A 19,784-nucleotide genomic window follows, 5' to 3' on the forward strand; every position below is an offset into this window, starting at 1 on the left:
TCAACCCTTGCCTAAGGTGAGGCAAGATGAAGAACTCATGTCAAAGGGACCCTTGATTAAAGAGGGCAAAAACCAAGAAGAGCAGAGTGGGAAGAAAAGTGCATCCAAATCAAGCATTGAGGAAGAACCAAGGATAGTGATTAAGGAGGATATGATGAAGAAACATATGCCTCCCCCTTTTCCTCAAGCTTTACATGGAAAGAAAGAAATCAAGAATTCATCAGAAATTCTTGAAGTACTGAGGCAAGTGAAGGTGAATATACCTTTACTTGATATGATCAAGCAAGTCCCCACATATGCAAAGTTTCTAAAGGACTTGTGCACAGTCAAGAGAGGTTTACAGGTGACAAAGAATGCATTCCTCACTGAGCAAGTGAGTGCTATCATTCAAAGTAAGTCCCCAGTTAAGTATAAAGATCCGGGATGTCCCACCATATCAGTCAACATTGGAGGGACACATGTGGAAAAAGCTTTACTAGACTTGGGAGCAAGTGTGAATTTGCTCCCATACTCTGTCTATAAACAACTGGGACTAGGAGGATTAAAGCCTACAACCATGACTCTCTCTTTAGCTGATAGGTCAGTCAAAATCCCAAGGGGTGTGATAGAGGATGTTCTAGTTCAAGTGGACAAATTCTACTATCCTGTGGATTTTGTGGTGCTTGATACTGATTCCTCTGTCAAAGAAGAAAATTATGTGCCAATCATCTTAGGGAGGCCTTTTCTAGCTACCTCAAATGCCATCGTTAACTGTAGGAATGGGGTGATGCAACTCACATTTGGAAACATGACTTTGGAAGTAAACATATTCCACTTATGTAAGAGGCATCTTTACCCTGAAGAGGAAGAAGGATTTGAGGAAGTATGCTTGATCAACACTTTGGTTGAAGAGCACTGTGACAAGAGTTTAGAGGAGAGCTTGAATGAAAACCTGGAAGTCCTTGAAGATGGGTTCCCTGAACCCTCTGATGTGCTAGCCATTATGTCTCCTTGGAGGAGACGGGAAGAGATCTTACCACTGTTCAACCAGGAAGACTCACAAGGAGCAACTGTGGAGGACCCTCCAAAGCTAGCTTTGAAGCCACTTCCTGTTGATTTAAATGCAAACTTCATATGGGATCCGGGCAAGCTAAATCCGGATCCAATTTTTTTTTTATGGACTTAGTCTTTCTAAAGACTAGCTAGTCCATATCTTTTTGTTTTATTTTTAAACTTGTTTTAATTTTGATTTCTTGCTTTAATTTTATTTTGGTTTGATTTAACTTAGTTTTTTTTATGATCTTGCTATGGGGGCTGTTTTGGAACAAAGAGTCTTGCTTTATGACTCTAAGCTTCATCTTTTTCCGGGAAAATTGAAATCCAGGTGGACGGGTCCTTTCATAATTCATGAAGTACATCCCAACGGAGTGGTGGAAATATTCAATTCCACAGGCAATCAAACCTTCAAAGTCAATGACCATCGTCTCAAGCCATTCTTAGAGCCTTACAGTACAGACAAGGAGGAGATCAACCTCCTTGAGCCACCACAACTCTGAGGGAAAGCAGGGTATCATGGGCTAAATAAGTCCATGAATTTTTTGTTATAGTTTTATAGTTATATCATTAATTTTATTTCTTTTTATTTTAATTTTTCCTTAATCTTAGTTTATTTTGTCTTAATTCAAGTCAATTTTCATGATAAATTTCAGAAAAAAAATCATGAAAGGTGAGGAGAGCTCTTCAAAAGCAGAACAGGGGAGTAAAATCAAGGAAGCAGAGCACCCAATTTCAAGGTGCCAAAATTTTCGCACACTTGATTTCAAGGTGCGAAAATTTCGCACACCCCAAAACCAAGGTGCGAAATCCTTGGGCCAAAAGAAGCCATTTTCGCACACCCCTACCTCAAGGTGCGAAATCAATTTCAAGGTGCGAATTTCCTAAAATCCAATTTCGCACACCACTGTGGAAGGTGCGAAAATTTTCGCACTGTGCGAAATCATCTCCAGGCACACGTGTGCCAATTTCGCACACCTCAAGCTGATTTTCGCATTGTGCGAAATAGTGTGCGAAAATTTCGCACACCACTATTCAAGATGCGAAAATTTCGCACACCTCCTTTTAACGTGCGAAATCATCAGCCAAAGGGGTGCCATTTTCGCACACCTAAATCCAAGGTGCGAAATTTGCAGGCCAAGGTGCGAAAATTTCGCACGGTAAAATTTTAACTTCTAAAAATTTAAAACCGACTTTTAAATTAAAATTTTACCCCCGAAATTGTGCCTAACGTCCAAAAAACGACTTTTCGGTTGCCTTGGAAAATTTTAAAAGATCAGAAACCCCTTAAACCTCATTCCTATATAAACCCCTGAAGTCCAGAAGCTCAAAGGACTCTCCTAAGCACCAGCTGAAAAACCTCTGGAATCCCGAACACCCATCTCCCTTCATTTCGGCCATGGCAAAGACCAGAGGAGGCCATTCCGCCTCCCCGTCCTCACCGACACCTCGACCACAGCGAGCCGCCATGGGAGCCGCGCCTTCACCTCCTGTTCAGGGCCCGGCCATTCCCCCAACTGAGGGGGAAGTTCCTTCTCAGCGCCGTTACCCCACTCGGAGGCCACCCGCGGACCCTGTGCCACCAGTCGAACAGGCCACGAGCCCTGTTTCTCGGCCCCCTGCGAAGAGGACCAGGTTCTTGGGTCCTGGAGAGCCATCCCACGCACCTCAGCCAGAACCAGCTACAGAGGAACCTCGGATTCCATTCGACATGCCTCTCGAGGCCATTATCAGGCGTCCCATGATAGCCGGACCACCGATTGAGGGCAACCTGGATTGCAGAGATCGACCCTTCCATTCCGAGACCTATTTTGATATAGAGGCCCTCAGACAGCAGCCAGAGCTCAGAGATTCATTCCGACTGCTGTAGAGGTATCACATGGAGTCTTTTCTTACTCCTAGGCAATTCTACTATCCCAGAGTAGTTTTAGATTTTTATCAATCTATGACTACTCGAGGTCTCCGCAATCCTACCCTCATCCAGTTTACTATAGACGGACGTCAGGGCGCCATTGGAGCTCATCACATTGCTGAGGCCCTCCATATACCTTATGAGCCCGTATTTCAGGCAGATTTCAGGGAGTGGTCCTCATTCTCTCAGAGTGACATGGTCCGCATTTTGTCCAGGGGGACTTCTACAGCCTCGGTATTGACCAGGAGAGAGCTTCCATCTGGGATGCTCCTCATTGATGTGCTCCTGCGTGCCAACCTATTCCCCCTTCAGCATAAGGTTCAGAGGAGAGGAGCTATACTTGAGGCGTTATTCAGGATTTCTGAGGGCTATTTCTTCGGCCCTCATCATTTGATTATGACTTCTCTTCTTCATTTTGAAGAGAAAGTCCATCAGAAGAAGCTTCAGAGGGCAGATGGCATCCCATTACTATTTCCGAGGCTCCTCTGCCAGATTTTAGAGCACTTGGGCTATCCTGAAGAGCCCCGTCTTGAGAGGCGCCGCCATTGTCGAGAGGACTTCTCTCTCGACAAATGGCATCACTTGGTAGCCTATTTTGCACCCCAGGGAGCCCCAGCTGTGCCTACACCTCCAGAGCTACCCCGAGATGAGCAGATACCTCAGGCCGAGCAGGATGAGATTCTCACAGAGACACCACCTCCTGCCCCAGCAGCACACCCCTCAGTGCACATGCCCGAGGCTATACATTCTACCTCCCCTATCACTCAGGGTGCTCCACCAGTCGTGCCAGCTACCCCAGCACCTCCTCCTCCATCTGAGCCCACTGTCACCATTTCTCTTACAGAATTCAGAGGCTTAGAGCGTTCATTGCGGACACTGAGCACTGCTCGGGATTCTATTATCCACCAGATGGCCACTATTCGGGCACACCAGGATCAGATCATCGCTACTCAGGCCCAGCATACCACGATCCTTCATCAGATTCAGCAGCATCTGAGTTTGCAGACCCCTCTTGGGCATGATAGGTCTGCACCATCCGAGCCTCTAGTGCCAGATGAGGAGAGCTTGCCAGCTGAGCAGCCTATACCCGAGGAGGAGATCAGAGCAGAGCCATCACATGACCCCACTCATATCTGATCTTTTTATGTTTTACTTGTTTTTTATTTTAGACTTGTAAATCCCAGCTTTTGCATGTGTTATAAACTGGGATTGGAAATAGTACTTGAAATCATACATTGTATTTTTTTTTTCAAGTAATATATATATATATCCTTTTTGATTATATTCCCTTTTCTCATTACTCTTTTGTCCTTGGAACATGTGGTTTAAGGTACTCCATACCTCCTTTACACTCAGACTTTATCTCACTCAGGAGGTACCACTTCCTCCCTCTATTTTTAATCGCTTTTGAAACATTGGGGACAATGTTCAACTTGGTTGGGGGGGAGAATTGAGAAAGGAAGTTTTGTTGTCAATATTAAGTTATTTTGGTATTTTAGTTGATTTTTGCTTAAAATTTAAAATTTTTAAAAGTTTTTTGAATCATTCTCTCTGGTTGTTAAAGATAATTTCTCAAAAATAAAATAGGATAAGTCGAGTTTTAACTTAATTATTTAAGTCTTAGAGTTTTTTTTATGCTTTCAAAGTTGATAATCTATTGACGCCTCTTTGATTTTGAACTTTCTTCTTCCATTTCGAGCTTTACACACACTGTGCACATTAGATCCCGGATTTAAGATGTAAAACTTTCTCACTTTCTAAGCTTAGGAAAATTTTGACTTGGTTTATTACTTAACCTCTTTTTAATAGTGTTGGGACACCTCATAAAGACCAATGAGTCTTAGAAAAAGACCAATGAGTCTTAGAAAAAGAAAAAGAGAATAAGCTTCTATTCTTTCCTTGAAACCTAAGTATGATCCGAAGGGGTGGCGAAAGCCTTTAAAACCCGATGCCCTAAACATTAATTGGTTGGGAGTCATCGATCCTTTGCTTGCTACATGGGTGAATTGGTTAAGTTTAGTAAGTAAAAAGAATTGTGAATAAGAAGGTGCGTTCTTAACCTATTAAGAGTTGGTTAATGTTACCAATATCCGAGAAAAGCTTAGGTTGGAAGGTGAGGATAGTTGTACATACTATATCCGGAAGCTAATCTCATTAACACTTAGCTTATTATGGAAGAGTTTGATTTGGAACCTTGAGAGTAGAGATTCTTTTGATACTTAATTGCATAATCTCCACTCTTTGTACTTTTTGTTTAAGTTTAAGCTTTGACAACTCCTATTGCATTTTGAATCTTCATATCTTTAGTTCACCATATGAGATGTGTTTTGATATCAGTCATGCCACTCAATTATTTTTTGGAATGAATTGCATGACTTCTTTTATGTATATTATTACGTTTGCTTAGTTTTTCTCTCCTTAATTGCTAAGGGACTAGCAATATGTCGGTTGGGGGGAGTGATTACTACTCAAAACATGCTATTTTGTAGCTTGTAATTAGCTCTTTTAAACACCAGTGAGTAGTAATTATTACCTTTTAACCCAATTAGCATGTTAGGAGCCCTTGCAATCGTTTCTAACAATTGTGTTAAGTTTTGGTGCTTTTTGATAGCTTTATGCTCACCAAAGCAATTTAAGAATGAGGGAGAGCTATTTATAGTTCAGGGCAAAGCTTTTGAAAGCTTAAATTTATGAAGAAATCAAGCTATGGAGCCTCATAATCCTTTTGCCTTAATCGTTCAAAGTTTACAAGGGAGAAACAATGGAGAAGAAGAAAACAGGGGATGAAAACAGGGGACACAGCTGCAGTCTTTTAGTGCACTTTTGGAGCACTTTCCAAAGTCCATTCTTTACATTCTATATACCATTTCGAAGCTCAGAAAGTCAAGAATCCAATGGTTCAAACCACGTATGATTTGGAGCTGAAATGAGGAAGATATGGACTTCGGAAGACAACTGCATCAAGCTGAGGGACAATTTCGCACACCACTGTTTAAGGTGCGAAATCCTCAGTCCACTGTGCGAAATTTTCGCACACCTCAAACCAACATGCGAAATTGGAACTCAGCGTGCGAAAATTGGATATTTTTGCCGAATCTTTTTCTTCTGATATTTTTGTGTTTAAATTTCCATTTTCTCCTTGTATTCATCCAACCATGCAATTCCTTAGCTAGGAAGTATCCAAGGAAGGGTAAAACTACCTTCCTATATAAATTCTCTTGTAATCACTGAATATATATCTTCGTCGGGGAGCTTTCTCCAGGAGACCAACTAATGTAACTTTGTTATACAGAGATCTCTTTTGTTTATTTTCTCTCTTCTATTTTCTATTTTCTTGCAAGCCAAACACCCTCTGAGGATGTTTTCCCAGAGGATGAGAGGCTAAACCAATAGTTTCTTGGATTAAAGGAAGCTAGGTGAAAAGTCCAGATTAAAAGGTGGAAAGTTTCCGTGCATTGAATTCAGGTGGTTGGAGTCCATAAATGGCTTTTAAAGCCAAGGTTTTGCCTTAAATCCCTTCGGATCACTTTGACTGGCCAATACATGGTAAGCTTAAGGTCTCTGTGGATGCTTATTGCTAGATCCATATCAGTCCATTAGTTATCATGTACGAGCCATTGGAAAGTGATTCAAGGTGATAGCCCATAGTGTCTTAAGCCATTAATGGATCTTGACTACCATCTCTAGTGACTTTTTATGGATTAAAACTTCATTGTCAAACCTATACCGGTTCGGGAAATAACTATAGGTTAAATCCCCAATGCGAGGAGAAAAATCCGGAATTTTCCACTTTGCATCTGGAACTTAAACCTAGCAACCTTTAGCTCCGGGAGACTTTCTTTCTTCCGCTTTTTACTTAGTTCTATGTGAGTTTAGTTTAAATCACCACTTTCAAAACAATTTTATTTTCTTTTAAACTTCAAGTTTGTGCTATAGGAAATCATCAGAATCAATTTCTAATTTAGAGTCTATCATTGGTAGAGTGAAAACCCATCCCTGAGTTCGACCCTAGAACTGCTATACTATAGTAGCTTTGCTACTCCAGTATAAGGTCATAGGTTTTATAAATGTTTTTGATTAAAAGATCCGGCTGGGGGAAGTCAAGCTCAAAGAATCATCGAGCCCTAGGCTGATGACCTGATGCTATTCATGTCATCTATAACACTAAATTGTTCATAGAATATAGAGCCTTGAGCTCACGACCTGAATTCATTCATGTCAGCGATAAGCCATTCCTATTCATAGCATTTTAAAGCCATGGTCTCATAACCAAGAATTGTTCATATCATCCACACCCTTGAGTTATTCATACCCTCTAAAGGCCTGAGCTCAAGGGATCCCGAGTCGTTCATATCATCCACAACCTTGAGTTGTTCATACCATCTGAATTCGTGAGATCATGACTTGGAGTCGTTCATGTCATTTATAACCTTGAGCTCATGATGCAGAATCGTTCATATCATCTACATTCCTAAGTTGTTCATATCATTTAAAGGCCTAAGCTCATGGGATCCTGAGTCATTCATATCGCCCATAATGTTGAGCTATTCAAAGTATCTACAACCTTAAGCTCATGACCCAGAGTAGCACATATCATCCACAACCTTGAGTTGTTCATAACATCCAGAGCCTTGAGATCACAACCTAAAGTCATTGATGTCAACCACAACCCTGAGTTGTTCATAGAATTTAGAGCCCTTAGCTCACGACCTTGAGTCATTCATGTAATCTATAACCTTAAGTTGTTTATAACATTTAAAGTCTTGGGCTCACGACCAAGAATCATTCCTAAGTGGGCTTAAGTTACTTGAGCCCACCACATGGGCTTGGGTCACTTAATCTAACTAAAATGGGTTATAATTGATTAATGAGCCCAATAGAGCCTACTAATTAATCACTTAATCCAATCCAGAGACCTTGTTCGCTTACCCCTATGCAACCTTACATAATTACCAAAACACCCTTATGCACAAAAGTGAGCTTAAAGCCAACTCGACTCTAATAACCCATGCCAACAAGGTATATGAGCTCAAAGTAGGGACCACTGGGACTTATAGGAATACTGGCTCCCTTAGAATCCAATTCTAAAGTTGATTCAACATCCCACTATAGAGAATTAACTGAACTCTAGTATCCCATGTAAATAACAACGAGAAACCAAGACCTCGAGTTTGTGACCTGGTATCCACTGTGTTTAGTCTCCCCATGAACTAGTGTCTGTAGTCTAACAAAGTGAAAGCTATCAGTATTTCAAGTCTACCTCTACCATCCTTGAGTTACAGATCCTTCTATTATGTGTTCAATTGACATATCATAGCTCTTAAAGAGCCTATGTCGAGTTCCACTTAAGGAACTACTATGGCCATAGTTTCCATGAATACACCTCCTTAGGATTTCTCATTGGGACACTCTATCTCAATCCCAAGAGATATCATGGTGCCTTTATTGAGAATACCTATTTCTACCGGTTTCCATTAATAGTGTGTCGATCCATAGGGAATATATGATCAGATTGCAATCTCACCCATAGGTCAAAGCCACTACTAACTTCAGCACAAGCTCAATATCCCTTCAAGGTTGAGAGATAATACAATGAAGCATCTTGGTGGAAATGTACTTAAGTCATGTACAATGCAAACGGTTGAGGCATGAATGCTCATAGTGTATAATACATGGAATAAGGATCGATAATAGTGAAACTGGAACATCATTAAATAAATAATGAAATTCAAATTTATTACATCATGTCATGCTTTTAAGGGCCCTATCCTAACACTAGAGCCCTTATCTCATGACCTAGACTAGTTCATGTTAACCACAAACCTAAGTTGTTCATATCATCTAGAGACTTGAGCTCACGACCATGAGTTGTTCTGTCATCCATAACCTTGAGGTGTTCATAACGTTTAAAGCCTAGTTCTCATGAGCAATAATCATTCATATCTTCTAGAGCCCTGATTCGTTCATAATATCTAAAGGCCTGAGCTCACAGGATCATGAGTTATTCATATCATCCATAGCTTTGAGTTGTTCATAGCATCTAGAGCCTTGAGCTCATGACATGGAGTCTTTTATGTCCTCCACATCCTTAAACTATTCATAGCATCTAGATCCCTTAGCTCATGTCCCAAAGGAGTGCATGCCAATCACAATCCTAAGTTGTTCATAGCATCTAAAGCCTTGAGCTCACGACCCAGAGTTGTTCATGTCATCCACAATCCTGAACTATTCCTAACATCTAGAGCTTTGAGCTTACGACCTTAAGTCATTCATGTCATCCATAGCTTAGGGTCATTCATAACATTTAGAGCCTTGACCTCACGACCTGGGATCGTTCATGTCATCTACAACCCTTAGCTATTCATAGCATCTATAGGCCTAAGCTCAGGGGATCCTGAGTCATTCATATCATCCACAACTCTGAGTTGTTCATAGAATCTAGAGCTCTGAGATATTCACAGCATCCAGGGCCCTGAGCTCACGACCGTTAGTCATTCATGTCATCTAAAGCCTAAAGTTGCTTATGACCAAGAATCATTTATATCATCCACAACCTTGAGCGATTGATAGCACCTAGAGGTTTGAACTCATAGGATCTCAAGTCATTCATATCATTCACAACCTCAAGCATTTCATAGCATCCAAAGCCATGAGCTCACAACATGGAGCAACTCATATCATCCATAGGCCTACGCTGTTTATAGCATCTAGAGCCCTAAGTTCACAACCCGGAGTTGTTCATGTCACCCATATACTAAGTTGTTTATATCATCTAGAGCCTTGAGATCACAACCTTGAGTAGTTCGTGTCCTCTATAGCCCTGAGTTGTTCATAACATTTAGTGCCTTGTGCTCAAAACAAAGAATAGTTCATATAATCTAAAGCCTTGAGTTATTCATAACATCTAAAGGCCTGAGCTCATGGGATTCCGAGTTGTTCATATCATCCATAACTTGGACTTGTTCATAGCATCAAGAGCCTTGAGCTCACAACATGACATCATTTATGTCATCCACATCCGTGAACTGTTTATAACATCTAGAGCCTTGAACTCATGACTTGGAGTCATTCAGGTCATCCACAGCCTTGAGCAGTTCCTAACACCTAGAGCCTTGAGCTCACGACCTTGAGACATTCATGTCATGCATAGTTGAGAGTTATTCATAGCATCTAAAGCCCTAAGCTCACGACCTTGAGTCGTTCATGTCATCCATAACCCTAAGTTGTTCATAACATTTGGAGCCTTCTCCTCATGACCAAGAATCATTCATATCACCCGAAGCCCTAAGCTGTTCATAGCATCAAAAGGCCTGAGCCCATGGGATCCCAAGTCATTCATAACATTTAAAAATTTGAGATGTTCATAGCATCTAAAGCCCTGAGCTCACCAAACAGAGTCGTTCATATCATCCATATCCCTAAACTATTCATAGTATATGGAGCTGTTAAGTCATGACCCAGAGTCGTTCATGTTAACCATAGCCCTAAGCTGTTCATAACATCTAAAGCGTTGAGCTCACGCCTAGAGTTATCCATGTCATCTAAAGCCCTGAGTTGTTTTTAACATCCAGAGCATAGATCTTACGATCTTGAGTCATTCATGTCATCCATAGCCTTAAGTTGTTCCTAGAGCTCACATCTTAAAGTCGTTCATGTTTCCACAACCCTGAGCTATTCATAGCATCTAGAGGCTTAAGCTCATGGGATCCTGAGTCATTCATATCATCCACAACTTTGACTTGTTCATAGATTCTAGAGCCCTAAGCTCACAACGCGACGTCGTTTATGTCATCCACATACCTGAGCTATTCATAGCATCCAGAGGCTTGAGCTAATGGGATGTCGAGTCATTCATATCAGCCACAACTTTGGCTTGTTCATAAAATCTAGAGCCCTAAACTCACAACACGGCGTCGTTTATGTCATCCAATTCCTTGAACTAGCCATAGCATCTAGAGCCTTGAACTCATGACTCGAAGTCATTCAGGTCATCCACAACCATGAGTTGTTCCTAACATTTAGAACCTTGAGCTCATGACCTTGAGATGTTCATGTCATCCATAGTCTAGAGTTGTTCATAGCATCTAAAGCCTTAAGCTCATGACCTTTAGTCATTCGTGTTATCCATAACACTGAGTTGTTCATAACATTTGGAGCCTTCTTCTCATGACCAAGAATCGTTCATATCACTTGAAGTTCTAAGTTGTTCATAGCATCTCAAGGCCTGAAGTCATGGGATCTTGAGTCATTCATATCGTCCACAACTTTTAGTTGTTCATGCCATTTGGAGCCTTGAGCTTATCACATAGAGCCATTCATATCATCCACATCTTTAAACTATTCATTGCATCGGAAGCCCTTAACTCACGACCCAAAGTTATTCATGTCAACCATAGTTATAAGCTATTCATAACATCTAGATCGTTGACATCACAACCTAGAGTTGTTTATGTCATCCAAAGCTCTGAGTTGTTTTTAACATCTAGTTCCTAGAGCTCACGATCTTGAGTTGTTCATGTCATCCACGACCTAAAGTTGTTCATAGAGCTCATGACTTGGAGTTGTGCATGTTTCCATAGCCCTGAACTATACATAGCATCTAGAGGCCTAAGGTTAGGGGATCCCAAGTCATTCATATCATCCACAACTTTGAGCTATTCATAGCATCTAAAGCCCTGAGTTGTTCATGGCATCCAAAGTGTTAAGATCGCGACCCTTAATCGTTCATGTCATCCATAACCCTTAGTTGTTCATACCATTTAGAGCCTTAGGCTCATGACCAAGAATCATTCATATCATCCACAACCATGAGCTATTCATAGCACCTAGAGGCTTGAGCTTATAGGATCTTAAGTAATTCATATCATCCATAACCCCGAGTTATTGATAGCATCCAAAACCATGAGCTCATGGCATGCATATTAACCATAACCTTGAGTTCTTCATAGCATCTAGAGCCCTAAGCTCATGACTTGGAATCGTTCTTGTCATCCACACACCTGAGTTGTTCATAACATCTAAAGCACTGAGCTCATGTCCTTGAATCATTCATGTTATCCATAACCCTAAGTTGTTCATAACATTTAGTGTCATAGGCTCATGACCAAAAATCGTTCATATCATCCTCAGCCTTGAGTTGTTCAAAGCATCTAGAGACCGTACCTCACGGGATCCCAAGTCGTTCATATCATCCACAACTCTAAGCTGTTCACAACATCTAAAGCCCTAAGCTAACAACATAAATTCATTCATGTCAATCACAACCCTGACCAGTTCATAACATTTAGAGCCTTGGGCTCATGACTAAGAATCATTCATATCCTCTACAACCCTAAGCTATTCATAGCTCCTAGAGGCTTGACCACATAGGATTTTGAGTCATTCATATTATCCACAACCTTAAGCTATTCATAGATTTTAGAACCATGAGCTCAAGACATGGAGCAACTCATGTCATCCATAGGCCTGAGATGTTGATAGTATCTAAAGCCTTGAGCTCAAGATTTGGTGTCGTTCATATCGACCATAAACATGAGTTGTTCATAGAATTTAGTGCCCTAAGCTCATGACTTTGAGTCATTCCTATCCTCTACAGTCCTGAGTTGTTCATAAGATTTAGAGCCTTGGGCTCATGACTAAGAATCAATCATGTCATCCACAATATTGACTTGTTCATAGCATTCAAAGCCCATAGATCAAGACTCGGAGTAGCTCATGTCATCCACAAGCCTGAGCTGTGCATGGCATCGTTCATGTCATTCACAATCCTAAGTTGTTCATAGCATCTAAAATACTAAGCTCATAACCCGAAGTCATTCATGTCAACTACTATCTTGAGCTATTCATAGCATTTAGAGCCCTAAGCTCATGAGCCAAAGTTGTTCATGTCATCCACAACCTTGAGCTATTAAAAAAATCTAGATCATTAGGCTCATGACTAAGAATCATTCATATCATCTACAACCTTGAGTTGTTAGTTGTTCATGTCAACCACAACCCTTAGTTGTTCATAGCATCTAGAGTCCTCAACTCACAGGATCCTGAGTTGTTCATATCATACACAAAGCTCAGTTGTTCATAGCATCCAGTGCCTTGAGCTCATGATTCAAAGTAGCTCATGTAGTTAAATGCGTTGATTTATTCATAGCATGTTGAGCCCTAAGATCACAACCCAAAGTCATTAATGTCAACCACATATCTGAGTTGTTCATAGTATCTAGGATACTAAGCTCACGAACCCGATTCATTTATGTCATCCATAGCTCTGAGCTCATGAGGCAGAATCGTTCATATCACTTACAACCCTAAGATTTTCATAACATATAGAGGCTTGAGCTCACGACCTAGAGTTGTTTATGTCAACCACGACCTTTAGTTGTTCAGAGTTTGTAGAGCCTTGAGCTCATGAACCAAAGTCATGAACCAATCCATAGGGAATATATGATCTCACCCATAGGTCCAAGCCACTACTAACATCAGCACAAGCTCAATATTCTCTCAAGGCTGAGAGACAATACAATGAAGCAGCTTGGTGGAAATGCACCTAAGTCATGTACAATACAAAAAGTTGAGGCAAGAATGATCATAGAGTATAATACATAGAATAAAGATGGATAAGAGTGAAACTAAAACATCATTAAATAAATAATCAATTCTAAATTTATTACATCATGTCATGCTTTTAAGGGCTCTATCCTAACATTAGATCCCTTAGCTCACGACCCAGAGTGGTTCAGGTCAACTACAGACCTGAGTTGTTCATATCATCTAGAGCCTTAAGCTCATGATCATGAGTTGTTCCTGCCATCCATAACCTTGAGGTGTTCATAATGTTTAGAACCTGGTGCTCATGACCAAAAATCGTTCATATCTTCCAAAGCCCAAAGCCATTCATAAGATCTAGAGGCTTAAGCTCATGGGATCATGAGTTGTTCATATCATTCACAACTTTTAGTTCTTCATAACATCTAGAGCCTTTAGTTCACGATACGGAATCGTTCATGTCATCCACATCCTTAAACTGTTCATAGCATCTAGATCCCTTAGCACACGACTCAAAGTAGTTCATGTCAACCACAACTCTGAGTTGATCATAACATTTAAAGCCTTGAGCTTAAGACCCGGAGTTGTTCATGTCATCCATAATCCTAAACTGTTCTTAACATTTAGAGCTCTAAGCTTACGGCCTTGAGTTGTTCATGTTGTTGGACCTCCATATCTCAAAGGAACATGTTTTGCATTTTATCACGAGGGACTTCTAAAGATACATGCTTGCTACGCAAGGAGCTTCCATCTGAGATGCTCCTAGTAGATGTATTGTTGAGGTCCAACATTTTTCCTCTCCAGCATTTAGTGCAGAGGTGAGGACCTATTTTGGATGCATTATACAGGACATATATGTATATGGGTTTCTATTTTGGTCCACACCATGTAATCATGGACGCTCTCCTATACTTCGAGGAGAAAGTGCATAGGAAGAAGCTACAGTGAGCTGTCGCGATTCCATTACTATTTCCGAGGCTTCTCTGCCATGTCTTGGAGCATATAGGCTACCCTACTGAGCCACATCTCGAGCGCCGCCACCATTGCTGAGAGCATTTCACTCTCGACCAGAATGGACATAGTTAGTAGAGGGGAATTCAGCCGAAGCAGCCCTACCCAAGCCAGTACCTCTAGTACCAGCACAACCTGACCGGGCACTGCAAGACGAGCATCCCACAGATTTTATTCCATCCACCCCTGCTGCACCATCTATTCCTCAGGCCGCCTCTACTGATCCTCCAGTTACACCACCTGTTCCACCAGTTGTACCTCCTCCATCATAGGACTTTATCACCATTTCTGGCTTAGAGTTTCATGGCATGGTATTATTATTTAGAACACTCAACGCCACACACGACACTTTATTCCGGAAAATGAGAGACATCTGAGATCAGCAAGATAGGCATTCTATTATCCTTGACCAGCATACTGCTATCCTTTGTTAGATACAACAACATCTAGGCCTTGATCCACTTTAAACTGATATTCCTGGGCCATCAAAGCCGAGAGTTCCAGTTGAGGAGACTATGCCACCTAAGGAGACTACCAGAACAGAGGCCAAAGTCCTGATCCAACCCACTTAGGAGGCCACCATAGATGCATCAGCTCCACAAGACCCTACCATTGCTTGATCATCTCTTTACTTTTGTCTTTACATATTATATAGATAATTCCATATTTTGATGTCTTATATTCTGGGATTGGATGTATTATTGATGATACATCACATATAGACATCATTTTTGTTTAAACTTGGCAATTTTTCTATTTCCTCTACTCACTAACTCTTATGTTTTCATTGAAACATGTGGTTTCTCCTACATGACTCAAACTCCATGTCACTCAGGAGGTACCACTTCCTCCCTATTTTTGAATCGCTGTTGTCACATTGAGGACAATGCTCAACTTGGTTGGGGGGAGAGTTGAGGAAGGAAGTTTTTGTTATTAATGCTAATTTATTTTGGTAATTTAGTTGTTTTTTTCTTAATTTTTAAAAAAAAATTTAAAGTTTTTTATTCTACTCTCTATGGTTATTAAGGAAAAATTTTCAAAATGAAAAAGGAGAAATTGAATTTTTGTCTTTTTACTTGACTTAGAGTTTGTATTATGTTTATTAAAGTTGATGAATTGTTGAAGTTTCTATTGAATTCAAACTTATGTCTTCCACTTTAAGCTATTCACACACTGTGCACAATAGGTTCCGATTATATGAAAAACTATTTCCCTCTTGACTTAGGAAAATTTTAGACTTGCTACCTTTGACCTCAATTAATAGTGTTGGGACACCGTATAAAAGGCCAATGAGTCTTTGAAAAAAAAAAAGAAAGAAAGAAAAAATCTTTTACTTACCTTGAAACCCGAGCAAGGTCCGAGGGGTATATGGTGAAAATCTTTAAAGCCTGGTGCCCTAAGCCTTCATTGGTTGGGAGTCACCGACCTCAATGCTCGTTACAAGGGTTGATAGGTGGAGTTTAATGATTACTACTCAAAAAGTGCTATTTCATAGCTTGTAATTAACTCTTTTAAACACTTTTGAGTAGTAGTTATTGCCTTTTAACCCAATTAACATGTTAAGGACCCTTGCAATCACTTCTAATCAATTTGTGTTAAGTTTTGGTGTTTTGATAGCTTTTTGATCACCAAAGCAATACAAGATTGAGGAGAGTTATTTGGAATCCATGGAAAAGAAATGGAAAGCTCAGAAACATGAAGAACCAAAGCTTTGAAGTCCTTTGCCATAAGCAAATCCGGAATGCAAAGAGAAATCTGCCATGAAGTATTCTTGATAACAGTCATGTCAGCTACTTTTGGAGCACTTTCCGAAGTCTATTTTATACATGCTATATACCATTTCAAATATCAGGAAGTCAAGAATCCAATGCTTCAAACGATGCATAATTCGGAGTTGAAACGAAGGAGTTACAGCCATTGCAAGCAGATCACTCCAAGCTGAAGGAAGATTTTTGCACGGTTGTGAAATCAGCCTTTTGTTGCGAGAATTTCGCAGCCATTTTGCACAGTGCACGGGTGTTCTCCTGAAGCTTCCCAATAGTTGCGACTGACACTTTTGGATATTTTCTTCAGATATTTTTGTATAAATTTCCATTCTTCTCCTTGTAACCCACCAATTATAGGATTCCTTTGTTATTAAGTTTGGAAAAATGGTGAATAACCTCAGATATTTTGTTTTGTAATTTTCTTTATATATAGCTCTCGGGAGCTTGTTCTTGGAGGAGACCTTTTGTAAAGTTTTGGAAAAGCAAGTAAAGTTCAGGTCCTTTGTTTTGCCTTACCTTCTCACTTTGTATTTTTTTTATTTCTTACTAAGTTATGCACTCTCTGAGGAATTTTCCCCAGAGAATGAGTAACTAAACCTTTAGTTCCTTGGAGCTAAGGTTGCCGGGGAAGGTTCCAATTGCAAGAATGCAAAGCTTTGTGGTTTCAGCCATGAATGAAGAGGAAGTGAAATCCTTCAGTGATTTCTATGTTTTTAGTTAACTTAAAACACCTTAGAGTCACCTGGGCCAACACTTGGTAAGGCAAGTGATCTCCAACCATGAAGATGCACTAGTTTACCCCTTGCGAGCCTCTAGGAGGTGACTTGTAGGTAGGATTTTTTGGAATTTCCAACACTTGGTAAGCTTTTGGACTCCAAGGAGACATCCATTAGTTATCTCTTGCGAGCTTGAGAAGGGAAGTCCAAGGTTAAAGATCACCTTGAATGGTTAAGGCTTAGTGAGAGGTTTGAACCGTTGCAAGTTGCATCAGTGAGAGAATTAAAGCTGAAATCTAATTAAAGGATGTATCTGTACAACACCGGTTAGAGAATTGACTATATGTTGATTCTCTCACGTGAGAAAATGAACCAACTGACCTGAGCTATGTCTTTTGCATGAGGAACCTCCCCAGTGAACCTGACCCTCCAAGGAATGTTTTTCTTCCTAAGTAATTTCCATCACTTGCTTTGTAGTCATTTTAAATCTAAATCTTTACCAATCAAAGTTTTTGTTTTATTTCGTGAGCTAACCTTGAAATGAAAAAAGTACCAATTCACTTTGAATTGGTATCATTTGTAATTTGGAAGCCCTTCCCAGTGAACAATCCTAGAGCCGCTATACTATAGTAGCTTTTTCTTTGCTACCCTAGTATATGGTGTAATAGGTTATAAATTTTTTTGATTACTCCCTCAAACAAGGAGCACCAGTTGGACATGAATCAACTGAGACACTAATTGGGCACGAATCATTTAACATACTGTAGGTGCTTGGGTATTAAAATTCATTCTCAAAAGTCTGGGGTAAAATACGAGGAGTTATTGGTTGAAAAATCCTTAAAGCTTGATGCCCTAAACCTTAATTGGCTGGGAGTCATCGATGGACCTCCATTACATGGACAACTTAGAAAAAAAAAACCTTTAAGCCTTGTACTCTTACAAAGAAAAAATTGTGAAAAAAGAGGTGCGTTCTTAGCCTATTGGAGGTTGACTAGTTTGCTAAGCTTTGAAAAAGAACTAGGTTGGGGGGAGAGATTAGTTCAACATACTATATTCGAAAGCTAATAAATAACACTTAGATTTTTATGGAAGAGTAAGGTTTGGTCCTTTGGAAGTGGAAATGATTTTAAAGCTTAAATTTGCATAATGCCTTCTCTTTAAGAATTGTGATTAGATAAGTTATTTGATAACTCTTGTTGAAGTTTGAGTTTTATTTCTTTAATGTTCCATGTGAGAGTTAGATCATCATGCCGCTTGGAAATTATTTTTTGATCAGCATGATGTTGTAAATTATAGTACTGTTTATTTTTATTTTTCTCTTCTTCATTGCTAAGGGACTAGCAATATGTCGGTTGGGGGGAGTGATTACTACTTAAAAAGTACTATTTCATAGCTTGTAATTAACTCTTTTAAACACTTTTGAGTAGCAGTTATTACCTTTTAACCCAATTGGCATGCTAAGGACCCTTGCAATCAATTCCAATCAAATTGTGTAAAATTTTTGGTGTTTTGATAGCTTTTTGATCACCAAAGCAATCTGAGATTGAGGAGAGTTCTTTGGAATCCATAAGCAAATCTAGAATACAAGGAGTATGGAATTCCATCTGACTGCCGCCAGATTCCACCCAGGTAGGAATTCCATCCAACTGTCGCCGCCATTCCATCCGGCTGCCGCCACTTTCCACTAGGATGTATCACATCCAAAAATTGGCCGCGCCGCCAGTACATCCGGCTGCTGCCACATTCCACCCGGGTAGGAATTCCATCCGGCTGCCACCACCATTCCATCCAGATGTCTTACATTGGGAATTCTGACACCGGATGGGAGAGGAGGGCATTTCAACTTCTCCAGATATACATATCTGGATCCTCTAATAGTGCTCACTCGGAGAGTATCGCATCCAATTTTGCACAGTGTCGTAGTGTTCTCTTGAAGCTTCCCGATATTTGCGACCGACATCTTTAGATATTTTTCTTTAGATATTTTTCTTTAGATATTTTACTTTAGATATTTGATGTCTAAATACCCAAAGTATCCTTGTAACCCACCTATCATAGGATTCCTTAGTCTTTAAGTAAGTACAACGGGTAAATAACCCCTTATATATAGTTTGTAATTTCCTTTACAAAAGAGATCGATGATAGATCGATCATAATCGGATCTCGGGAGCTTGTTCCCAGAGACGCATCCTTTGTACAGTTTTGGGAAGGAAGTAAAATACAGAGCACTTGCTCTGCTTTTGTTTTCTCGTTATTTTCTTTCTAGCTAATCAAACTCTAAGGATTTTTCCTTAGAGGATGAGAGGCTAGGCTCTTTGTCTCTTGGAGTGAAGAAAGCCGGGTAAATTTCCACATGCATAAATTGGAAGTTTTGTTGTTTTAGTTTTTAATGAAGAGAAAGTATGACCCGTTAACGGTTTTTATCTTTTTAGTTAACTTAAAACGCCTTTAAATCACCTAGGCCAACACTTGATAAGGCAAGTGATCTCCATCCATAGAGATGCACTAGTTTATCTCTTGCGAGCCTTTAGGAGGTGATTTGAAGGTAGGATTTTCTAGAATAGCCAACACTTGGTAAGCTTTTGGACTCTAAGGAGACATCCATTAGTTATCTCTTACGAGCTTTTGGCGGGTAATCCAAGGAAAAAGATCACCTTGAATGGCAAGTGCTAGGTGAGAGGTATGAGCCATTGCAAGGTGCATCAGTGAGAGGGATTTAGTGTTTGAACCCATTAATGGGAAGCATCTGTACCACATCGATTCGGGAAATAACTATATGTTAAATCCCCAATGCGATGAAAATAA

At 40.1% G+C, this 19,784-nt stretch overlaps 1 protein-coding gene across 1 annotated transcript in view; it reads left to right on the top strand.

Annotated features, from left to right (window-relative positions):
* Positions 1-2,431: 2,431 nt before the first annotated feature.
* LOC104882562 (uncharacterized) overlaps positions 2,432-19,784 on the top strand; it is a 75,061-nt gene continuing 57,708 nt past the window's right edge. The window contains exons 1-2 of the mRNA XM_010666407.1: positions 2,432-2,854; positions 3,551-3,806. Coding sequence (XP_010664709.1) covers positions 2,432-2,854; positions 3,551-3,806 — 679 coding nt within the window. The remainder of the gene's footprint in view (positions 2,855-3,550; positions 3,807-19,784) is intronic.

Source organism: Vitis vinifera, chromosome 2 (genome assembly GCF_030704535.1).
Source record: "Vitis vinifera cultivar Pinot Noir 40024 chromosome 2, ASM3070453v1".
In the NCBI taxonomy this organism is placed as follows: domain Eukaryota; kingdom Viridiplantae; phylum Streptophyta; class Magnoliopsida; order Vitales; family Vitaceae; genus Vitis; species Vitis vinifera.